This window comes from Panthera uncia (genome assembly GCF_023721935.1).
Source record: "Panthera uncia isolate 11264 chromosome B3 unlocalized genomic scaffold, Puncia_PCG_1.0 HiC_scaffold_1, whole genome shotgun sequence".
In the NCBI taxonomy this organism is placed as follows: domain Eukaryota; kingdom Metazoa; phylum Chordata; class Mammalia; order Carnivora; family Felidae; genus Panthera; species Panthera uncia.
This window is the reverse complement of record NW_026057582.1, coordinates 44,386,875-44,411,636: the sequence shown is the minus strand read 5'-3', so window position 1 is coordinate 44,411,636 and position 24,762 is coordinate 44,386,875. Positions and strand designations below refer to the sequence as shown.

The following is a 24,762-nucleotide window of genomic DNA, read 5'->3' as shown; positions in this document are numbered from 1 at the left end:
TTTTATTGTAGTAAAATATACATAACAGAAAATTTACCATTTTAACTATTTTTTTTAATGTTTATTTATTTTTGAGAGAGCGAGCACAAGTGGGGGAGAGGCAGAGAGAAAAGAGGATCTGAAGCAGGCTCTGCGCTGACAGCAGAGAGCCCGACGTGGGGCTTGAACTCACAAAGTGAGAGGAGATGACCTGAGCCGAAGTCATGCTTAACCGGCTGAGCAACCCAGGCACCCCCCATTTTAACTGTTTTTAAGTGTACAGTTCAGTGACCTTAAGCATATTCACATTGTTGTGTGACCATCATCAGTATCCATCTTCAGAATTTTTTTATCATGCGAAACTGAAATTCTATACCCATTAAATACTGACACCCCATGCCCTCTCTTTTCAGCCTTTGACTATTGGAAGTACTTCATATATATGGAATTACACAATATTTGTCCTTTTGTGTCTGACATTTCACTGGGTATAATGTCTTCAAGTTCATCTGTGCTATGGCATATATCAGAATTTCCTTCATTTTTAAGGCTGACTAATATTCCGTTGTATGTATATACCACATTTTGTTTAGGTATTCACCCATCATTTTTTATAATTCTTAAAGATGATTTGCCCTTATCTCCTCTTGCTGTGACTAAGTAATTGATTTTCCTGCCCTTGGTAGTAATAAATATGAATAATTTCGTAGGTAATCAAGTAAAAACGAGTGCACTGACACCTAAAGGCTTATTTCAGCATTTTCCAGTAGCAGTGAATAAGTGACATTTTGTGGGAATATCTATAAAAGCATTGTATTTGAATGCGTTGTTGGAGAAAGTATTTGGCTTATATAGATTAGTAGCTACTTTCCAAAGATATATAAAATTTATCATCCTAACCATTTTTAAATGTACAGTTTAGTAGTGTTAAGTATATTTGCATTCTTGTGCAACAAATCTCCAGAACTTTTTTATCTTGCAAAACTGAAACTATACTCATTAAACTGGACCTCTCCTCACTACAGCCTACCACCATTCACAGTATAATTGTGGTTTTGATTTGCATTTCCCTAATGGCTTAATGATGTTGAGCATCTTTTCAAATGTTTATTGGCCATTTGTATACCTATTCAGATCCTTTGCCCATTGGGTTGACTTTTTATTATTGGCTTGTAGAAGCTTATATTCTAGATGGAAGTCTTTTATCAGATACATGATTTACAAATATTCTCCATTCTTTGGGCTGTCTTTTCACCTTCTTGATGGTGTCCTTTGAAGCACAAAAGTTTTTGGGATTTTTTTCTGTTTAACATTTTTATTTATTTTTGAGAGAGAGAGAGAGACAGAGTGTGAGCGGGGGAGGGGCAGAGAGAGGGAGACACATCTGAATCTGAAGCAGGCTCCAGGCTCTGAGCTGTCAGCACAGAGCCTGAAGCAGGGCTTGAACCCACAAACTACGAGATCATGACCTGAGCTGGTTGGATGCTCAACCGACTGAGCCACCCAGGCTCCCCGAAGCACAAAAGTTTTTAACTCTGCTGAAGTGCAACGTATCTATTCTTTCTCTTGTTACTTGTGCTTTTGTTGTCATAACTAAGAAGACTTGGCCCAAGTTAAGGTCACAAAGATTTACTCATATTTCGTTCCAAGGATTTTACCATTTAGTTCTAGGATTAATTTTGAGTTAAATTTTATATATAGTGTGAGGGAGGGGGTTCAGCTACATTCTTTTGCAGGTAGATCCTCAACAAATACTAGCAAACTGAATTCAACAATAGGTAAAACAAACCCCATGATCACATGAAATTTATTCCAGGGATGTAAGGATGTTTCAATATATGCAAATCAATGTGACACGCCACATTCACAAATGAGGGATAAAAATAATAAGATCATCTTAATAAATGCAGAAAAAGCACTTGACAAAATCCACCATCCATTAATGATAAAAACTCTCCACAAACAGTATAGAGGTAAGGTATCTCAACACCCATCCAAGTGAATTCCACAAGGCTAAGTAAGGACTTCCATTTATCTTGTTGATCCTCTATCTCTAGCACCAAGAACAGCAGCTAGTTCAAAATAGGCCTTCCACGTATTTGTTGAATGAATAAGTGATTGAATGAATGAACAGTGTTTTGGGAGTAGAAACAGGAACAGGAGAGTCTGGACTCTGTTGAGCAACAATCTAATGGGAAAGGTAGACATGTCCTCTCGGGTTCACCAATTGTTACCATTCACTGTACCCAAGCTGGAACCATAAGAGTTACCCTAGACTCCTCATTCCCTTACTCAAAAATTTACCAACCCTTTAGATCCTTATTCTCAACTGGATTACTGTAATAGCATCTTGATCCTGATTTTCCCATCTTCAGACTTTCCCCATTTCAAAATCCAAACCATCCTCAAAACTTATGTTATTGACATTTTCTGCACCTATTCCAAGATTAGTAAAATTTAGTTTCTCACACAGATGAAAATAAACATGACTTCCAATGTTTTTTCTACACTACTCTGTAGGTTGCTACACTTCAAACCACCTTTAATACTGATATCTATAATGCAAATTGGATTCTATTGCTTGGTTTAATATAACTGCAATGAGTCTTCAATACCTTTAAGATTCATTCATTCATCTGTTCAGCAAATATCCGTTAAATGGCAAACTCTGTGCAAAACAATGGGAATACACAGATAAACAGGTCAGTTCATGTCTTATGCAGTTTCTAATCTATTGAGAGACACAGAGAAGTAAACAGGCAAAGTCGTAAGTGCTAAGATAGGCTTAAGCTGAGCATATTATGGGAGCTTATGGAGGAAGCTACCTCAGACTTGGAGGATGAGGAAAGGCTTCCTAGAGGAAGTGACAGAAAACCAGGACCTGAGGGACAGTTTGGTGTTGACTACGCAGGGAGAACAGCATTTGTAGATCCTTTTATGTTCAGGGAAATGGAAATAATTCAGACTAGCTGGAGTGCAGAGTAAGAAGGAGAAAGAGGGAATGAATCTGCAGAGATGGTCTTCTTCAATTTCGTTCATCAATGTCTGATAGTTTTCAGACTGAAGATCTTGGTTAAATTTATTCCTATGTATTTTATTCTTTTCAATGCAGTTGCAAATGGGATTGTTTTCTTAATTTCTCTTTTGATAATTTATTTTTAGTTATGGAAACACAACTGATCTTTGTATATTGATTTTATATCCTGAAAATTTACTGAACTCATTCATTAGTTCTAACAGTTTCTTGGTGGAGTCTTCAGGGTGTTCTACGTATAATATCACATCATCTGCAAATAGAGACTGTTTTACTTCTTCCTTTCCGACTTGGATGCCTTTTATTTCTTTTTCTTGTCAAATTGCTCTGGCTAGGACTTCCAGTACTACGTTAAATAAGAGGGGCCGGAGTGGGTATCATTGGATAAACTGAGGCAAGATCAGCAAGGGCTTGATGAGAGTTAAACTTTATCATGAAGGTGAAGAGGAGTCGTTGAAGGCTGGCTGAATGTGGTGAAAGAACTGGTATGTTGGTGGGGACAAGGGGTCAAGATAGAAGGCCCAGAGACTATTAGGAAACTAGTCATTTGGTGGTGGTGGTGGTAAGCCTGGTGCTTGGGAGGATGAAACAAAAAATGCAATGGCCTAAAGTGAAAAAGAGCTTGGGTGTTGGAGGAACAGAGAGAAGGCCTGTGTGGCTGGAATTGAATAAATAAGGAGGAGCCATGTGGATGGGGTTGGAGAGAGGCCAGGCCTTATTGGCCGTGGCAGGAGCTGAGACTGTCTTCTATGCAGTGGGAAGATACTAAAAGTCAAAGTAGGGAGGTGACCTTGTTTGAGTTGCACTTTTAAAAGACTGAGGGAGGAAGCATCTGGGGAAGAGGGTGGGCAAAATCAAGAGTTTAGACATTTTAAGTTGAAGATGTGACATTATACCTACCTTACGTGTTTTGTTTAATTGGTTGAACCTCTAGCATTCAATCTCTTCTGTGTTTATCATAGCTATGTCCTACAGAAATTCTGCAAATTTGTACCAGGTATAGGACTGAGCCAATTAGCCAGGTTAGGAGGAGGAGGAATAGCTGTCATATAGTTTCTATGATCTGAGCACTTTGTGTTAGTGCCAGTGACTAAGCTATTGCCTCCCAGCTCCAGATCCACCCTTCTCTCCACTTTGTGATGCTGGGGTAAGACTCTGTAGACCCGCGGGCTGCCTATAAAGCTTTGCAAGTCAAGGGAGACTGGCAGGAAGGAGACTCTTTCCTGTTTCTTTCCTGTGGGCTTCCTGTTTTTTCAAGCATTACCTCAGTCTACCTCCTTTCCCTGGCAGTGGTGGTTGATTCCAGGAGCAGCAGGCGAATCTCCATTGCAGTTCTTCCAACGTTTGCCAAACCTGCCTTCTTGTCTTCCCACTCAGGACACCAGCCCCAGCCCAGCAGCACCCCCTCCTCAGAAGTCTGAGTAGTTCGGCTCCCGGAGGCCCCTCTTCCACACCTCTCAGGCTTTATAATCCCAACTACTTTACTATGTTTCTCCAGCCCTGGGGGATGGTAGCTGCTTTCTGCAATTGCTACTGCTGAAATTTGCTACCTCTGAAATACCTTCATGTTTTTCCGTTTGACTTTTCAGTCAACAACTTTTATGTTAATAATCTCTGATAAAATAACTGTTGTGTTTTTTTGTCTCCTGCCTATACTCTAATTGAGACAATTAGATACAATTACCTCCCATCATCCTGGCTCAATTGACTAAAGTAGACAGAAAACTGAGACCAACAGGTTAATGGCCCATATTACACAGCTACTAGCTGGGAGAGTTGGGATTTGAATTCAGTTTTGCTTTATTTTTTTATTTTTTTTCAGTTTTGCTTTATTTTATTTTGACTGAAGCTTGTGCTCTTACATGCTAGTCAGGTGACTACATTTGGACAACATTGTCCGAAAAAACACATGGTTTTTCATCACTGAACTGTAGATACAATTTAAAAACTCTTTCATCATTTTTGTTGCTCTTCTCGAGCCTATTATCAGAGCCAGCATTTCCCAAAACATAGTCTAGGCAACACTGTACGACAAGCCCCATGAAGGATGGGTTCTGGGCTCAAGTAAATTTAGGGCCTGCCCTGGACTCTACTCTCCAGAAGATGTATAATGAACATTAAGTTAAGAAACGCTTTGAAAAGCCTTGCAAAAAAATATGTAACCAGGTAGTTTTCTCATAACTTTTCTGACTGGGAATATTCCAAGGATGTGGAAAATGTTGGACTAATCGATATTAAATCAAATATATCCTGGGCAACAGTAGCACCTGGTTAGGAGAAAGTTGTTGGTGCCAGAACTGGTGGGATGTTCTTATCATACAGGGGTTGCTGCAGAGAGTATTGGAGGAAATTATAACAAATTACAAATATAACAAAGCTGACTAATACCACAAGTATCACAAAGTCTATAGACAAAGATAATATTAAGTAGAATTTTAAAAGTTTATTTATTTTGAGAGAGAGAGAGAGAGAGAGAGAGAGCGCACAAGCAGGGGAGGAACAGAGAGAGAGGGAGAGAGAGTCCTAAGCAGGCCCCACACTGTCAACACAGAGCCCCACACAGGGATCGAACTCATAAGCCGTAAGATCATGAACTGAGCCAAGATCATGAGTCGGATGTTTAACCGGCTGAGCCACCCAGGTGCCTCAGTATTAAATAAATTTTAAACGAATATTGGGGAAGGGGAGTCTGACCTTTGATTAGATTGTAGAAATATGACCCTTTTGTACATTTTAAATTTTCAACTAATCAAACTTGTGGGCACATTTCAATCACACTTTTAGTGGAAAAGACATTGGTAATTCTGAAATTAATAACCAGGATTACAATAAAGATTTGATGACTTCTGGGACAAGTGATTTTACTCTCGTTGTCTTATGCCAATCTGGGACAATTTATCCCTCCAAAAGGCCTAAGGTCCCACTTTTACAATTTTGACCTATATAAATCCTGTAAACAGGAGTAGTTTTGCAATGCTTACATTTAATCTTCTGACTATATTTATTTGAAAATTTATCTATGACACCTTGTGAGATGCTTTACTGTAAAAAAACTATAATTAAAACTTCATACATTTGTTTATTTTTAAGAAATGTGAATCCATCTACATTTGTGTTTGAAACTGTGGTTCAAAATTTGCTTATATTTATATTTTATTTAAATAATTGTGCCAGTTAATTGGTTTGAATTATATTGTTTAGAAATCAGTCAAAATGTAGTATACCTAAGTGTTCTAAAACTTAGAGTTAGATCCTTCTTATTTAACTCCATCTAGAGAAAGCTGTCATAAAAGTTTTCTTCATAGAATATTCTTTAGTCTTAAAAAGGAATGAAATTCTGATACATACCACAATATGGATGAATTTTGAAAGCATCATGCTCAGTAAAGGAGACAGAACACAAAAGGACAACATTGTGTGATTCCACTTCTGCAAGGTCCCCAGAACAAGCAAATCACAGAGACAGAGTAGCTACTGGTTAACAAGGGCTGAGGGAATGGGAGACAGGGAATTGTTTTTAATGGCTACAGAGTTTCAGTTTGGGATGATGAAAAGTTCTGGAAATAGTTTGTAGGGATTTATGGTACAATGTGATGTACTTAATGCCACTGAGTTTTACACTTAAGAATGGTTAAAAGGGTGGGGCCCTTGGGTGGCTCAGTCAGTTAAGCATCCAACTCTTGATTTTGGCTCAGGTCATGATCTCGTGTTTCATGAGTTCAAGCGCCGCATGGGGCTCTGTGCTGACAGCTCAGAGCCTGGAGCCTGCTTCGGATTCTGTGTCTCCCTCTCTCTCTGCCCCTCCCCTGCTCACACTCCATCTCTCTCTCTCAAAAATAAACATTAAAAAATTTTTTTTAAGTCTTTTTTTTTTCCGGAAGAATTCTTTAAATTGAGGAACTGAAGGAAATTTGAAAGCTATCCCAAGAGAAATAAGAACTTTAGTGAAAAGTGAAACCAGATTCCTCAAGAGTCCCACTGTCTTACCTGAGGTTCACCTGGCTAGGTTGACGGGAGGGGGGGGAGGGCAACCACCTTGGCTTTTGGCCTGGATGGGGCCATGACCCCATGTGAAAATGTACTAGGGATATGGGAAGCCGGTGCAGGCAATTACCACTGTGCCCTGGGCTCACGAAACCCCCACTCTCTACCCTAGTGTGTGCCCCTGCCGACACAGGTGTTTCTGAGGTTCCTCTAATGAGACTTGAACTCAAGGTTAGTCTCCCCAAGCCACGGCTCCTGGGCCTCACCCAGCTGGCCTTTCACTGTTGCTATCTTAGCAAACCTGACTCCCGCTCTAGCCTTCCCGCATTCCATCTGTCACCAGTTCTGCGGTTCCTTCCTCCACATCTCTCTCTTTATTCCCTCCGATAATGACTCAAGGCCTGGCAAGGTTGTCCTAGGCCTTATTGCATGAATTTTGAGAGAGCATGTCTCCATGTGAGGCAGACCCAAGAGGTAAAGTAACCAAATGAACACACTCTAATCCAGGCACAGAAAGAAGGAAAATTAGTATTTATCAAGTACTTAACTATGTGCCAAGTAATGTGCCAGTTGTTTTCAGGCCTCCTAACAAGTTGATGGGAGCCAGCAGTGCACTTATGTTTAAATAACATCTTTTTTAGTAAGCTCTATGCCCACTGTGGGGCTTGACCTCACCACCCAGAGATCAAGAGTCACATGCTCCACCAGCCGAGCCAGTCAGGCGCCCTTAAATAATATATATATAATTACGTATATATATACATATACATATGTATATACATATGTATATACATAATATACATATACATAATTATATATATATACACATATATATATGTATATACATATACATATTTAAGTTTATTTATTTATTTTGAGAGAGAGAGAATCCCAAGCTGTCTCTGCACTGGCTTGGAGCCCAATGCAGCACTCAAACCCATGAACTTCAAGACCATGACCTCAGTCAAAATCAAGAGTCAGACGCTTAACTGACTGAATCAGCCCCCTAAATAGTATCTTTAATGCAGAATAGCTGTGCCTACTTCTCAGGAAGCACACTAGATCCTAGTGGCAAATACAGTTCTATCTGGTGCAGGTATCGACTTGGTTCACTTCCTTTTTTTTTTAATGTTTATTTATTTTTGAGGGGGGCAGACAGGACAGAGGATCCAAAATGGGCTCTCTGCTGTGAGAGGGTTGAGCCGATGTGGGGTTGAACTCATGAACCGTGAAGTCATGACCTGAGCCGAAGTCCAACACTTAACCAACTGAGCCACCCAGGTGCCCCCTGGTTCACACTATCTTTTTTCAAAGTTTATTTATTTTTGAGACAGAGAGAGCACGCAAGAGAGTGAGCGCACAATCGGGGGAGGAGCAAAGAGAGGGGGAGACACAAAATTCGAAACAGGCTACAGGTTCTGAGCTGCCAGTGCAGATCCTGATGCGGGGCTGGAACCCACGAACTGTGAGATCATGACCTGAGCCAAAGTCTGACACTTAACCATTGCTAATTCCTTCTCTACATCTCGACCTGAACAGCCTACTCTCACCAGCATGCACATCAGCGGTTGTATACCTTTTCTGAGGACTGAGGACAGAGAACCACCTGGACTCATCCCTCTCGACCAGGAAACAGATTCCTCCGTTTGGCACCTCTGTTTCTAGCTCACCTACATCCCATTCCACTCACATGACTGCCTAATCGTCTGCTCTTCGGAAGTTAGAATTTGCACTAAAGCTCATTTTACATGAGATTGTCTGATACGACACATTTATAACCCTAGGAGACCTTCATTCAGCTCTTTCAAAATGTACAACTTTCAAAAACTCTATACTTTTGTTCACTTTTCCCTTGAACCTATAAAATGTTTCTTCATAGATCAGAGCAGCTTTTGAACAGCCGTTTCCGCAGCCTCACAGTGATGGCGGTGGGGTCGGGTAGGGACAGGCATTGTATTACTGGGCATCAGGCACTGGGAGGCAGTGCATGTGCTATTCACTCAAGTTTCACAACAGCCCTGTAAGATGAGTAGAATTTTCTCCATTTTATGGGTGGTGAGATGGATGGTCCCCTCTCCACAATTGCACAGCCGGTCAGATCACATTTGGAGTCCCTTGTCCAATTCCTAGGGTCACATGAAGCCAGGGGATAGTATATCTGTTTAGGATGGTCCTTCAACAAGAAGATGCCAAGATTAGATGTATACGCTATTTATTGGGGGAAATACCTGTGAAGGTTCAATGGGGAGGGAGTGGGACAAGGCAGGGAGAGCCTTCAGACCAGGACTGTGAAAACAGAGAGGAAAGAAGGACTGAGGAGGAAGGGCCTCAGACCATAGTAGCATAGTCCTGAGAAAGTCTCCACTAAGTGGATGGGGTGTCCCTGAGCAAAGAGACAGCAGCTGGTGTTGGCAACACCATCCTGTGGCAGACCCTTGAAGGGGAGCTGACAGGTGCACGTCCATGGCTGCCATGGGTGCAAGTTACAGAGGGACAGACCAAGTACTTACAGAAAGCACATTTTAATCATCAATGCCAATGGCCACTCCAAGGTCATCGAAACGGCCACTTAGATGGAGGGATGTGACCTCTGAATGCAGAGGGATGCAGACTTCTGAATTTCATGGGCCAGGAAAACCAGGAGACCAGCTAAAGTCACCAAGTTTTTTTTTTTTTTTTATTTCTCCAAATAAGGATATCAATAGCCCAATATTACTATCATTTACTATAAGATACTTTAATACCTCCCCTACCCTTCAAGCAGGAAGAGCATAATGTCAGAGTAAAGTCCTTGAAGCTGAATAAATTTGGAAGAGTGAAAAAACGAGAATATGTTATTCTTGCTACTCTTGTTTTGCTGCAGTTTAGGTAAAAGTATGCTCATGGACTGGGTCTCGAAACACAGTAATAGGGTATTTAAGTACAGGATGGGGCACTGGACCCAGAGTCTTCTGAGGGAGCTTCCAACCCCGAGATTCATTCATTCAACTCACAAATAGTTACTGTGCACTTCTGGGTGACAGGTCCTAGAAAGTACTGAAGGTCCTGAGGATAAATAAGAAAGAACGGGTCCCTGCACTTGTGGAGCTGGAAATCTGGTGAGTGGAGAGAGATCAGGAACAAGCAATACAAGTTCCGTTGTGGTACCTGCTTCGGTAAGGAAAGGGCCTCTGCTTTAGATAGTGGGCTCTAAAAAGGCCTCTCTAAGAAGGTGACATTTGAGCTAAGACCTGAGGGAGGAGTCAGCCTTTTGAAGTGCTGGATGAGGAGCCAGAAAGACATAATTCTCCAGGAATAGTAAATGCAAAGTCCTCCAGAAGAGAATGAGCTTGGCACATTTGAGGAACTGAATGTAGGCGGAGGGTGGGGAGGCAGCATGAAATGAGGTAAGAAGGGGCAGCCGGTGAAATCAGGCGGGGCATAGTTCCAGCGTGTCTGGCTCAGAGTCCACTCTACCATCATGACAACCTTATTTCAGTGACAGATATTCCTCTTTGTCGACATATGTTGCACAATTTCACAGGAAAGTAGAGTATAAAACTGCTTGAAGTGAGATGTCTGGGTATTTCCCTAGGACCATTCAAAGGGACGTCCTTACCGTACAAATTCATCAGGCGTTTCCTTTTGCAGGCTAAGAAAAAAGAATTCGTCTCTCAGGGGTTGACATATATTCAGCAAGCTTGTGAGATTTTGGCATATATCTGGCATGGCCGAGTATTAATTTGCATGACAACTCTACCTTCCAAAACTCCACACATTCCCCACCAGCACCTTTTCATCTGTAGCTGCTCCATGTGGGAAAATATCCTCTATCCAGATTCTTGGGACTGGAATGTGGGGACTAGGACACTTAGAGATGGACCTGAATGGCACACCAAGAAGAGAAAAGTGCTATCTTTCATCTAGTGAGAGCTCGCTCGGGACCTCTCCTCTTAATGCTTCTGTTGCTGCTCCCACCGCTTCAACAGGCCGTCCCTTCAGATGGTTTTGTATACCTGTGCACTGATGCTCCCCCACTTGTCTGATCTTAAGAATCACCAGGGCACCTGGATGGCTCAGTCAGTTGAGCATCTGACTCTTGATTTCAGTTCAGTTCATGATACCAGGCTCGTGGGACCAAGACCCACATCTGGCTCTTCGCTGAGTGTTGGGATTCTCAGCCTGGTTGGATTCTCTCTCTCTCTCTCCCTCTGCCCTTCTCCCCCACTTGCGGGCATGCTCTCTAAAATAAAAAAAAATAATAAAATATTTATATATTAAAAAAAAAGAATCACCAGGGGCTCTTGATAGAAACATGGACTTCCAGGCCCACTCCCAGAAGATTCTAATTTAGAAGGTTTTGGTGAGGGCTGCAAATATGAGTGCCTTCTACTAGCAGCCCAGGTGATTCTTACCAAGCGTGCTTAGGAAACTCTACTTTGAGGTTCTTCAGAGTTTTCTAACTCAGCGTTTTCCAAACTGATCCAATCACAAAATGACCTAGAACATTTTCTAAATATACAAATTCTCAAGTCCCAGCCCAAAAGAATCAGAATTATCAGGCAAGGGGCCTGGGAATCTGTATGGTACTAAACAGCCAACGTTCATCTTGTGACAGGGGAAGTTTAGTAAACACTCTAATTGAGACTCACATGGAAAGTTTAAGATTTAAGATTCTGATTCGCTACATCTTTTTGGGGAGCGGGGAGGGAAAGAGAGAATCTCAATAAGGCTCCATCCATGCTCAGCACAGAGCCCCACATGGGCCTCAATCCCACGACCCTGGGATCATGAACTGAGTCAGATGCTCAACCAACCGAGCCACCCAGGCGCCCCCTGATTCACTACACCTACAGAGGAACTCAGAGATCTGCCTTTTAAAATAAACTCCCAGGTGATTCTGATGTGTAAGATTCATGGACTCCCACTTTGAGAAACACAGCAGTCAAGTTTAATATTATTACAACTCATACCTTTGTTCTTAATGCCAAAGCATTGACAGCATTTACTATGAACTTGCACATCTCCTTGCCTTTGCAAATGGTGTTCACAAACCCCATCTCTGTGTTTTAAAACCTTAATACTTAACTCTATTTTTCAATTTTTTAATTAAGAAAAATTTCAAACACACAGAAAATGAGGAAAGATAGTTCAGTGTACACCCATTATACTCACCACCTGGTTCAATGCTTGCCACATACATTTTAACCATGTACCTTTTTGCTAAACAATTTCAAACTAAGCTGCAGACATCTTGACCCCTCACCCAAACACCTCAGCATGAATATCCTTTAAAAACAAACAAACAAAAACTACTCTCTTTCATGACCACAATACCATGGTCACATCTAACAAAACTAATAACTAATAATAATCGCCTAATACCAATATCAGTATCCCCAATGTCTTTAATAGCTAATTTTTCAAGCCTGGAGGCAATCAAGGATAACACATTGCATATGGTTGTTATATGCCTTCTGTCTCTTTTAATCTAGGACAGCCCTTCCACCATATTTTCCAGACCAGCTGTCTTTGAGAATATCCCTCTTTCTGGATTTGTCTGATTGTTCCCTCATGGGGTTGTACCAAACATACAAATAAACATTCTCATACAAATATATGTGTATTTGTATTTATAGCATATTTACAGAGAGACACAAACGTTTGTTTGCTCTCTGCCATCCCACATAACCTCTTTCTCCTCTCAAACAATCATATTTAATATTATCAAACACTTACTATATGCCTGCACTGTTTTAAGAAATTTAAATGTATTGACTTATTTACTCATAACAATAATTAGGTAGATTTCTTACCAATGAAATTAAGGCACAGAGTGGGAAGTGACTAGTAAAAGGTCAAATGGCTAGTCAGTTGGTAGGGTTGTGTTCCAAGACTCAGGACTCTTGCTTTAGAACTGGGTCTCTTAACCACAAAAACAGAATCATAGCATAAACATTATTCTATGACTTAAAAAATGCTTATTTCTAGGCCAATACATAGAAATTTGACTCATCATTTTTATCCCCAACAATTATACACATGAGTATGCAAAAAAATTGGAAGAATTGAATGATTAATACCTATACACTCTAGATTCTATAATTAACATTTTTTCATGCTTATCACATATTACTTTACCTATAATCCCTTTATCCATCAATCTATCATATTTCTGATGCATTTTTTCCAACTATAACTCATTTTTAAAAGCTGTTGTATAAGACTTATAGTATGGAGGTTTGATAATTTATTCACACACTAGCCTGCAGTCTAGTGTTTTGCTATACAAATAATGCTGAAATTAACATTCTTGTATTAACATTCTTGTATATTTTTGTATACCTTACAGTAATAATGCTATAGTTGCAGTAGGATAGATTCCTAAAATTTTGCCCATCTCTGTTGACACTATCCAATGAGCACCAACACATAAGGCACCAGATGCCTACTGTGTTTCTGAAATTTCTGGCAGAATTTCTGCCTCCTCTGGTATTGTTCAACACTGTGTGCAATCTTCCCCTAGACCCACTGTGTATTGTACCTTTCAGTGAAACATGTGTGTGTGTGCGCGCGCGTGCACCCCCATACTTTATGTTCTCCACTAGAGATTAAAGAGACCGTGCCCTCTCTTCGACTTTTGTATCCTCTATTTGCCCTGCACAGTGATTTATATTAGATAAATACTTCTTGTTGAATGAATTAGTGAATGAAATTCTGGAGAAAAGTCCAGAGCAGCAGATAGTGGCCAAATGCTGGAGTCTTTGTATTTCAGGCCAAAGAGCTTGGAATGTATTCAATGTTGATTCAGAAACCACAGGAAGTGTCTGAACCAGGGGCTGGAAAGACAAGAATGTTGAGGCCATGAGGCACGGTAATGAGGCTAGGACAAGAACCTGGAGGAAGCAAACAGACTCCTAAACAATTATTAGGAGTTGAAGAACTAAGTTTTACAGTGTAGTTTTTTTCAGAATACTTTCTACATTTAATTTTAGTCAGTCGTTTCGAGCTTATGCAGTGTTTTGTTTTAACTTTTGTATGTATGGTAGAAAAATTAGACAATATAGAGAAACAAGATAATAATCCTCAGTAATTCCATCATCCAGGGAAATCACCAGTAGTTACCATCATGGTGGAAATCTTTTCAACACCTTTTTCTATGCATATATGCAATAAAATCTATATTTTAATATATAATGGATATATGAAGTTTTATTTCTTTCATCATTTTTATTATTTATTTTATAATTATTTATCACTATTTTATTATTAAATTTTATTTATAAATATATTTACATATTAAATACAAATTATACATATAACTTATATGTAAGATTATATATATAAATATTAGATAGAAAACGCCATCTGTAATGTTAGATAGAAAGCACCATATTTGATAGAAAATGTTAGATAGAAAACACCATGTATCTCAAACATTGTATCTTAAACATCTATCTTAAACCTGACACAGAATAAATGCTCAATATAGATTTATTAAATGATTGAATTAATGAAAAATATTCATTGTCATTCACCCTTCGGTGGAGATTTTAATACTTCGTCAAAAAAAATTTTTTTTAATGTTATTTTTGAGACAGACAGAGACAGTGTGAGCGGGGAGGGATAGATAGAGAGGGAGACACAGAATCCGAAGCAGGCTCCAGGTTCTGAGCTGTCAGCACAGAGCCCATCCTGGGGCCTGAACTCATGAACCACAAGATCATGACTTGAGCCAAAGTCTGATGCTCAACTGAGTCACCCAGGCACCCCCAGATTTTAATACTTCTAACACTTTTGCTAATTAATAAAGCAAATAATTAAAGATAACTTGTTCTAATGTCTCTATAACTAATACACTTTTTGTTTTATGTTATTACTCCTAGAACTATGAATTTAAAATCCATAGACATGGGCTCCTGGAGATAGCTTATTGATATAAACAATACCTAAACATGTTCTTAAGCAGTGACTTATAAACATAGCACTGATTTAGCTGGACTTAGTCATCTTTGAAACATTTGAACATTTGAGTTATTTGATAAAAAGTATTACTCACCAAGCAAACACTAATTTCTTTCCTTTGCAGAGTCTAGGGAGGAGAAAAACAAAAGAATGTTAAAAGAATGTGAATTCATTTGATATTCTGATCTATCTTTTGTTTGGTACACCATGATGGACTCAGTACCTGTGCTCTGTGTACTCACTGCCTAACCCACTGCCTGGTATAAAGTAGGTGAACAATAGGTATTTTTCAAATGACTAAATAAAAAATAGTGAACACAGACATAACAATAATGTCCTCTAGCTCATATTTTCATTGCTTTTCCAAGGGGTGTGAACCTTTAGTACTTGTTAGCTACTTCTTAATTATCCATAAAAATTGGGTACAGGTTCATATAGGAAAATTCCACATTTAATACACAAACATATATTTAGCTCATAGTATTCCTTTCCTTCCTTCGGAGTCTTGACTTCACTCTGAGGAATAATGAAGCAGCCTCACTGGGTTTTATCTATATTCTCTGTCTTATCAGAGAAAAGACCCAGAGGCATGGGAAACCACGAGTATTGTCATCCCACAAAAACAAGGGGGACTGGTAACTCATTCCTGCTCATCTTTGTATTTCTCAAAAGTAGCTCAAAAATTAACTAAATCAAGATCTTTTCCTCGGTTAAAGGCTGCTGTAAGAACTACATTTTTCCAGTAGGTGGTAGTATTTTCTTTCTTCAGCATTAGAATTTTTGAAGATTGCCTCAAGGTTTGTTGGCTTTGTTTTTTTTTTTTAGTTTTACTATTCCTTTAGTAATCTGCAGGTGACAATAAATAATGAAACTGATGTTTCTTCCACTTAAAAAAAAAAAAAAAAAAATAAATATATATATATATATATATATATATATATATATATATCATTCTTGAGGGCTTTCAAAGGCTCCAGATGGAGAACTTCTGCTTTGCCATTGATAGCCAAGTATATACCAGGGTAGACTGTGCTGGAACTCTCCTTCCCACTTCCCGATAGAAGTTATTACTAAGGACTAGCTAATTGACAGTAATGTCTTGGAGAAAATGATATGACAAGATTTTCTGCCTCTATAATAATAACGCCAAACAAAAATAAAACATTGACCCTAGGATTCTCGATTTTAGGGAAGATAGTCATTAAATTATGCAGATACCTTTCCTGGCTGGTTAATAATGATCTTAAACAATTATTCACATATCCTATTTTAACGAAAACACCTAAACTTCTGCAGCCCCACAAGACCTTTCAATACCCCCAACAGAGGGTTAGGTACTGTCACGTGTCTGACACGGAGTACACGGTGCAGAAACTAGGTTTGAGGAAGGAAGGAAAGATTGAAATTCCAGGGGCATATCATATGCTGTAGTTGAAAAACGGAAGTGTGAATTAGTGGAATAATATCTCAAATACTTTATCTTCAAAAATACTGTGTTCAAGAGTGTAGGGAAGGCTGGGTCTGAAGCACGTATTTCACTGGTTTCTCAGAAGTACTCTTATAAACAAAGCTTCAAGTTGCTGGAGAAAGTGTTCAAGGGCTCAGTGTTTCACTGAAAACACGGAGATAGCCCGGATTTGGCCATCAAGTCCAGCCGTGAATATTCACCTGATAATAGAAGGTACAGCGATTTTCAGGTTTTAGGGGATTTTTAACCAACCCTCTACTTTGGAGACCATACCCGGCGGCGCTTTTCCAGCCCACCTTAGGCTGCTCCACTGGCCGCCGCACCCCGCTATTCTCTTCCGCGCCGGTGGAACACTGACCCAGACACGGCCTCGGCCTCGCACACTGCCCAGGTCCAGGTCAACCGCCCAGCCTGGAGACTCCGACGCGCTGACAGGTGGCCTCGCTCGCCTTCCTGCCGCCCAGGGCGGCGCTCGTCTCCCACTCCACACGACAGTACTCAGGCAGAGCTCCCAGGCTGGTCCCAGAGGTCGGGTGGCTTCCCGAGGGGAGAGAGAGGTCCAAGAGGGGGGGCCGGGTGGCCCGCGAGGCCGCCGACGAGAGCAAAGGGCAGCCAAGGCCAGAGCCAGGTGAGGGGTGATTAGGCCAGGCACTTCTCGCGCCCCTTGGACAAGGGCCACAAGGAAGGAGGCCGGCACCCAGGCACGCCCAGCTCAGTGCACCGCCCCTGGACCTCGGAGACCCCTGGAACCCGTCCACGCCCCCCGCGGCAGGGACCCCACGTCTCCACCGTCCGCCGGGCAAACAGATCTGCCACCCCCGGGCCCCAGGAGGACTCAGGGGTCACTCGAGTCGGCGAACCACATTCCCAAGGACGAGCAGCCGGTGGCAGCACCGCCCCCTCTCAAGCGCCCTCCGAGTCGTCTACTGCCAGCGCTCGGGCGACTCGAGGGCCCCGACCCCTCCAGAACTCTCAGACGGTCGGGGAGGAATTCACTCGGACCCCTCCCCTTCCCCAAACTTCTTCCCCCCGCCGGGCGGTTCTTCCAACCGGACCCCTCCGCGCCATCCGGCTCCTCCCTCTCCGCTCCCCTCCCCTTTTCTGGTCCCCACGTAGGAATCCGCCCCCCCCCCCCCGTCGCCCGCGGGGTCCGGGGATCCTCCCCCCGACTCCCCCCGCGTGCCGCCGCCGCCGCCCGGGTTCCTCTCCCCCCTCTCGGGCGCTCCCTGCCAAGCCCATGATGTAATGGTGTATGTTAATCAGTAGCATGTGGGGAGCTCCGGCTCGGCGGCTCAGTCCTCCGCGAGCCGACACTGGAGGCGGCAGCAGCGGCGGCGGCGGCGGCGGCGGCCCGGATCCGCAGCACCGCACTCTCTGAGCGCCGCCCGCCCCGACGGCATGGCCCGCAGCCCGCGCTCCGGGCGCCCAGACCCTCGCTGAGAGCCGCCTCGGCCCCCGACCCGCGCACGGGGCCCCGAGCCGCCGGGATGAGCCGCGCCGAGGTGAGCGCCCCCACCCTTCCGACCGCGGCAGGGGACCCGCCGGTCACTGGGTTCTCCTCCCAAGAGACTTCCCCCTCTACTCTAGAAGTTCTGGGAGGCGGGAAGCGGGGTGCCGGCAGCGAGCGGCCCCTCGAGGGTTGGCCGCTGGGCTCTTCTCTCCGCCGCCAGCCGCCACCGGACAGGGATAGGACTGGGGGAGCCCCCGAAGCTGAACTTTCTTCTTTGCGGTCGTTGGGGGGCGTGTGCGGGCGGCGCTGAGCCGCAGTCTCGGCGGAGCCGCCCTGCCCGCCGGGGGAAGCAGTGTTTCGGACACCGGCTGTCTCCGCGCTCGGCGCGCGCCTGGAGCCGTTCCGCCTTCGGCCTGGGAAGCGCGGGCGAGGCGCTGGGCCGGCCGGACCCGCCCGTAGGCGGTGGCAGCCGGGGCAGAATGCCTAAAGCACACACACGCGTACACACAAACGCACACGCACGCACACATCTGATCGTTCAGGGCAAAGCAGGCCCTCGGAGACCTCCCGGGTGGGCTGGAGAGGCGCGGCGCGGGGGAGCCGGGGCTCAGGCTGCGCCTCCGCCCGCTGGGCACGGAGCTTTGGGTGGGGAGTTTATTTTTGTCTCGAGCTGCTGCCGCGGCTGCTCACGGCCTAAATCCAGAGGGGCGCCTGGCGGCGGAGATGCTGGCTGTTGCTGTAGATGGAGCTGCAGCCGCTCGGCTGCTTCTCCGGGAGGTGGAGGAGGAGGAGTGGGAGGAGGGGGAGGTAGAGAAGGAGGAGGTGGAGGAGGAGGAGGGGGAGGAGGGGGAGGAGTGGGAGGAGGAGGAGGAGGAAGGAACTCGGGCTGCCGCTGCCTCCGCCTCTGTTTTGCATTAGCCCCCACCCCCACCCCCGCGCCCCTTCGCAGCCGCATTGCAAGTTTTCCGCGCGAGGAAGATCTGTTGCTGGTGCTGGCGTTTGCAGGCTCAGCCCTCGAGGCCACCCCGGGTGGCGTGTGTAGGGAGCACCAGCCGTTCGCAGAGGCAGCAACAGGAAGCCGTGGGGTCTACTCCCGCACCTGGGAAGGAGGCTTCTGGCCATTCCCGGAACGGGAATATCTCATCTCCCGCATCCGGGTGTGGAGGGGGCGGCCGGAATTTGGGGGGACCAAACCCCCAGCGGGGCGCCCCCCCCCCCCGCCCCCTCTGATGCGCTCGTTTCCCGGGCGCGCTCCCTCGCTGGCCGAGGTCTCACTGCAGCCTTTCTCTCCTTCCAGTGGTGATCGCCGCTCGGGAATGCGGGTGTGAAGGGTCCGAGCTGCCGCCCAGCGGGGAAGAGACCCCGGGACGCCGGAAATCACCATCCCGGAGCTGCGAAAGGGGGGGGAAAGAGCATTCTTTCAGTTTGTGTGCCTTGTGGGGAATTTTTTTTTAATCGTTATTTTTTTAAAAAGAAACATTTCCGTGCTACTGTCTGTCATCATCTCTGGGGAAATCAGCCAGAACCACCGGAACATAACTGAAACCAGACGAGAGAGGCAGGAGCCTAGGCAGTACCTGCAGCGTCCGGGCACCGGAGCCACCTTGGAACGGGAACGCGTCTCCGGCGGCCGCGGGGCTGCGGCTCCGCCAAACTTTGGGGCGGGCGGGGCGGGCTGGGGCGCCGAGGGGGCTTCGTAGACCGAGGGCCACCCCCTAACCATGATGTTTCGCGACCAGGTCGGGGTGCTGGCGGGCTGGTTTAAGGGCTGGAACGAGTGCGAGCAGACTGTTGCGCTGCTGTCTCTGCTTAAGCGCGTGAGCCAGACCCAGGCCCGTTTCCTCCAGCTCTGCCTGGAGCACTCGCTGGCCGACTGCGCCGAGCTGCACGTCCTCGAAGGCGAGGCCAACAGCCCCGGTAAGTGCGCGGCCGCCGCTGTCCCCCCTGTTCCCCCCTTTCTCCTTCCCCCATCCCCTCCTGCTTCCCAGCCTCGGGCCTGGGCCCCGCCCCCGGCCGCCTCCCAGCGGGTACACCGAGGGCGCGGGCCGGGGCCCTTGGCATGTCACCCCCCCCCGGCCCCCCCCCCCCCCCCGTCCCTGCGCCCACTTACCTCCGCTGGCCGCTTTGGTTTTTTGCCCACTGTCAACTCCTTCAGCCCATTCCGTGTGGTAGCCACGGTAGCATGAATGATTGATTTTTCTCTCATGCAGTTTCCTGGGAAATAAGTAAGTCAGGTCACGTAGAGTCTGGATTTTCTGGGCTTTTTTTTTTTTTTTTCTTCTTCTTCTTCTTTTGGGCAACGTGGCTCTCTGGATTTCAGCAACACATGAAGAAACCCGGGCTGCCCTTCAGAGAGCCAAGCTTTGATGAGGCTGTATGAGGGATACATGAAAATTCAATTTTATTATTCATTTTTCCTTATGGATATTCCAGTTTCAGAGCTCTGTCTTCAGACTAATATGCAGGTGATGCTACATTCGCAGTTTGTATACTATGAGGTTATACTTCTTTATCACGACCTCGTCGTGTCGATGTGGATCTTGTAGAAACGGTCTTGGTAGAGAGCAGGCATGAATCAGGGTCCTTCATATTTTTGTTGGAAAACTTTACTGAATATAACAGAATCGTTTCATATTTACAGACCTTTCCACTAGTATAGAAAATGAATGTACTGGAAAGGTTCAGCAGTTTTCTATTTGCTAGCATGGGTGGTGACAGACTGAAATTATATCCTGGGGTGGGGAGGTGGGGTGAGGATGGGGGGTAGGGGCAAGGTCCGTTGTAATTTTGGATAGGGGAAATTCTTTAGTTCCTGCTGCCGCAGGAGGGTGAACAGAGCCCCCAGTGTTTACACAGAGAAAAGAATGCAGGGTCCTCTTCCAGCTGTTCCGTGTTAAAGCCTCCAGCCTGCGAGACTCAGCAGAGGTCTGGGCTGCCATTTGATGACAAGGTCCAGTTGAGGGCAGCAGGGCCTGGGAGACACTAAAGTGAGTGTGTGGTTAGGGCAGCAAGAGGAGAGCTGGCCTCCTCCTTACTCCTCCTCCCTGGTGTGGTGCTCATGAGGCTGAAAACCCTTGGATGGGTTGTTTCCATATATAGAATCAGAGGCTGGAAGTGAGCCGGGAAATCCTCACAGCCCTTTTCCTGACCAGACAGGGCTGCACCCAGAGGTCCTTGTGCCTCCAGGTGTGGAAGGCTGCACTGAGACAGATCACACAGGCCCCAGTGGGATTCAGCAAGAGCCCAAACAGCACCCCCTGTTACAAGGGTGGCAGGGGCAGGGCCCCTTCTGTTCAGTTACACATTTATAAATAGCTGAAGGGCCAGGCTCCTTCCTAAGGGTGTGGGAGCATAACTAGGAAGACTGATGATCTGCTCTCTTGACTTCTGTCCTTGATGTGACAGGGTAGTCTGGTTCACCTGCTTGATATTGTTTTCTCGGGTTTGACAAACAAGGTTATGTAAACTTTCGTGTGTTATAGACTGCAGGGGATTTAAGAACAGTAATTTGTGTGGAATGTTTGACTTCAGTGCTTGAAGGGACTGTTTAAAATAATGAATCTTCAGGTGACTCAAATGTTAGAGCAACATTCTTGCCCTTTGGGTTAAAGGAGACTTTTTCCCACATAGTAGCATTTCAGTAAGTGAAGCCATTAAATGTGTGGTGTAGAAGGAAATCACTTACTTTAAAAGTCTCGTCATTTAATAGACCAAAAAAAAAAAAAAATTGAACTTCTGTGTTTTTAAGTCATTTGGCAATCTTTTTCCTCAAAAATTTTATTTTGCTATACTTTTTGCTTTGTGGAAACCTACCTGTTCCTGCTGCTAAGTGCCATAGGTATACAAAATCTAGAGCCATTATGTAAGATAGGGACCATTTTCCAGTTTCTGAATTAATGTTACAACCCAGAAATTTTGCTTTCTTTGAAACCCTTGCACTTGTCCTGTGGCCAGGACAGAAATTCATTAGTGAGGTCGTGTGATGGTTCAATTTACTTCTGCAGTATGGGGATCATACAGAGAATCAAGATTGGTCATAGCATATATCCAAGCCTGGAATATGGCTCTCTCACATATCTGGAACCTAGCCAAGAACCAGTGGGGCAAAAATGTCCACTCAGCAACCAGAATAGAGGGCATCAAGTATGGGAGAATACTTCAGACCCTTTCTCAGAACATACTTATTCTTATTTTAGATAACAACCCTAACAATTTTTTTAATGTGAGAAAGAATCCGTGGTGTACTAGGGGTAGCACATTTAGAATGAGGTGACCCTTGACAGCTTGACAACCCGGAAAGAGACAGAAATATTATAACTTTAGACACAAGAATTGGAAGTAGAAGCCCTGAAGGTTTGGGAATGTTAGCGTAGGAACCCTCAATTGATTCTGCAGGCATTGTTCTGTAATAAGTAAATAATTACTATTTACCATGAATGAGAGTGAACTACCAAAAAGGATACATTTTTGAATACACTCTTTGAGAAGAGAGGAAAATATGCCATAAACTTTGAAAATAGTGACAGTCAAGATAATTAACCTCCAAGGCTGTTTTGGTTTGTAAAGCTCTTACCCATTCAGAAAACTAGGCTGTGTGGAATGACTCATTCATTGGCTGGCTGAGGTTTCCTATACCAAAATCATCATGTATCACTTACTTTTCTTTGTAATCATCAATTAAAAAGCACATATTTTTTCTGGTGTTGAGAGCTTAAACCTTGGTGAATGGGAACCAAATTCATATCTGGGGCGTGATCTCAGTGTAATAAAAAATGTAATTAGTCATAGTATGAACTTGGCTCTATTTTCTCCAGGACTGACTTTAAATAGAGATAATTTTTCACATTAAATGTGGTTTGTTTGAGATCCGTGGGATGTATTTTGATACTTTTTCTTCTCTTAAACTTAGCATTTATCGAGAATTTAGTGGTTCACGGTTTATCCTTTGCCTCAGGTTCATGGTCATCTGAAAGCCAAAACAAACAAACAAACAAAAAATGGTTGAGTCATTCCCTGAGACTGTGTGTGTGTGTGTGTGTGTGTGTGTGTGTGTTTCAAGCTAGATTTAGTCAGTGGGATCTGCTCGTGGTCAGCTTCCCAGGTAGAGACTGGTTTCCAGAACCCTCAAGTCGTAGATTATTGCCCTCCAGTCCAAATTAACCTTGAAGACCTCTGGCCAGTCCCAGTTTGTAGATGACTGTTTCTGGGGCTAACAGGTCCTTTGATACATAAAAATGGCAAAATGGAACCTACTCCCTTTATGTGCAGTTTCCTAAAGAAAAATAGGTTGTGTGACATTATTTATTCATGACTTTTGTCGTTTGGACTTGAAATATGTTTTGCAGTGGAAAACAGTGTAATAAATGGAGGTGTGCAAGTGAATCCATAAAGACTTACTAACTCACAAAACAGTGCATACTTTGTGGGGCAGTTGCGTATGTTTGTAGTAAGTAAATGATAAAAAGATTGTTGCTTTCCGTATAATTAAATACAACAGAAAAGATGATCTGAAATGGTGGTGCTTGAGACAAAACTAACTGTGGAGATTGGAAAAGGACTTGTGGGCATGTTTTCTCTCATTAGAGGGTGAAGGTGTTGATTCTGCGATTTTTATAGTGTTTGGTTTCTATAGAGTAGGTGTATCATACCCTGAGTTGCTCCTTTAGATCGTAAACGGAGTAAAAGGAAAACAGAAGAATTGAGATTTTTCCTGATATTGTTGCAGAAGATCTTGTTTGTAGTTCTGCCTTTCACTTATTCATTCAACATTCATTTTCTGACTGCCTGCTACTTTCCTGCCCCTGTGTTATGCAGTGGGAATACAAAGGTAACATACTATATTCCAGTGCCTGGTCCATAGATACCTGGTGTTGAGTAAATGACTAATACGGTATCATAGATGCTGAAGCAGTGATATGGGAATAAAAGGAGTGGAGGGAGGGCTTCTGGGAACATTGTAAACCTAGCAGTTAATTGCCTGGGGAGTCAGAGAAGACTTCACTGAAGAGGAGATATGTTTGAGTTGAGTTTTGAAGGGTGATTAGGAGTTGGTTCAGTATGTACAAAGGATTGTAGAGAATACGCATGAAGGCATTTTTCAGGCAGAAGGGATAGCTTTGATAAAAATGTTGCCTTATGAAAGGGCCTGTGCAGAAAATAGTGAGTTGAGTGGCTAGAAGAGTGTAGAATCCTGACTTCTAAGTAAGGCAGAAATTAAAACAGGAGCTGTGGGTGTGTAGGATTTTGCCAGCTAAGGTGTTTGGACCTAATCATGCAGAGATGATTGAAAACCCAAGAAGGCTTTTAGGAAACGAGCTAAAAGATGGAAGGGCTGTGTGTGTGTATTTGTACACTTTTGGGAAAGTGCTTTCTAGTATATGCATGATCCTCTAAAAGGCAAAAATGGGAGAAGTGAGGTAAAGTTTGGTTTGGTTTCCATTTTGGTCACCTGGTGACATCATTATCTCAGGGCGGCTTCGTTGACCTCAGCATTGATCTGTCGGGGAGAAGAAACGACTAATATGGAGAAGAAAGGAAGGTTTGTCCAGGTGGCCATTTATTTATATGCATGGGAGGGCATATGTTGTAAAGGATTCTTGTAGTATGGATTTTGAAATCAGTCACAGTGCGCTGGTCAATTGATTCCTGGGCCTCAGTTTTCTCATCTGTAAAATGGAGCTAATAAAGCCTTGTTATTGTCCAGAAGTTACTTGTTAATAATCCAGTGAGGACCTATTATATCCGCCACGTTTAAATTTGCCTCTGTTTAATGTGGAGTTGCCTCTAAATGAATGTGGAATTTATATAAATAATGTTTTTGTAAATGATAGGAACTCTTTTTATTTAAAGGATTATCAAGAAGAGATTGGAGGGGCACCTGGGAGGGTCAGTCAGTTGAGCAGC

General features: G+C 43.8%; 1 protein-coding gene across 2 annotated transcripts in view; it reads left to right on the top strand.

The window, feature by feature from the left end:
- Positions 1-19,580: 19,580 nt before the first annotated feature.
- The window catches only part of SAMD4A (sterile alpha motif domain containing 4A), a 207,585-nt gene continuing 202,403 nt past the window's right edge, over positions 19,581-24,762 (top strand). For both annotated transcript variants that reach the window (XM_049612752.1, XM_049612750.1), the window contains exon 1: positions 19,581-19,776. In XM_049612752.1, coding sequence (XP_049468709.1) covers positions 19,581-19,776 — 196 coding nt within the window. The remainder of the gene's footprint in view (positions 19,777-24,762) is intronic.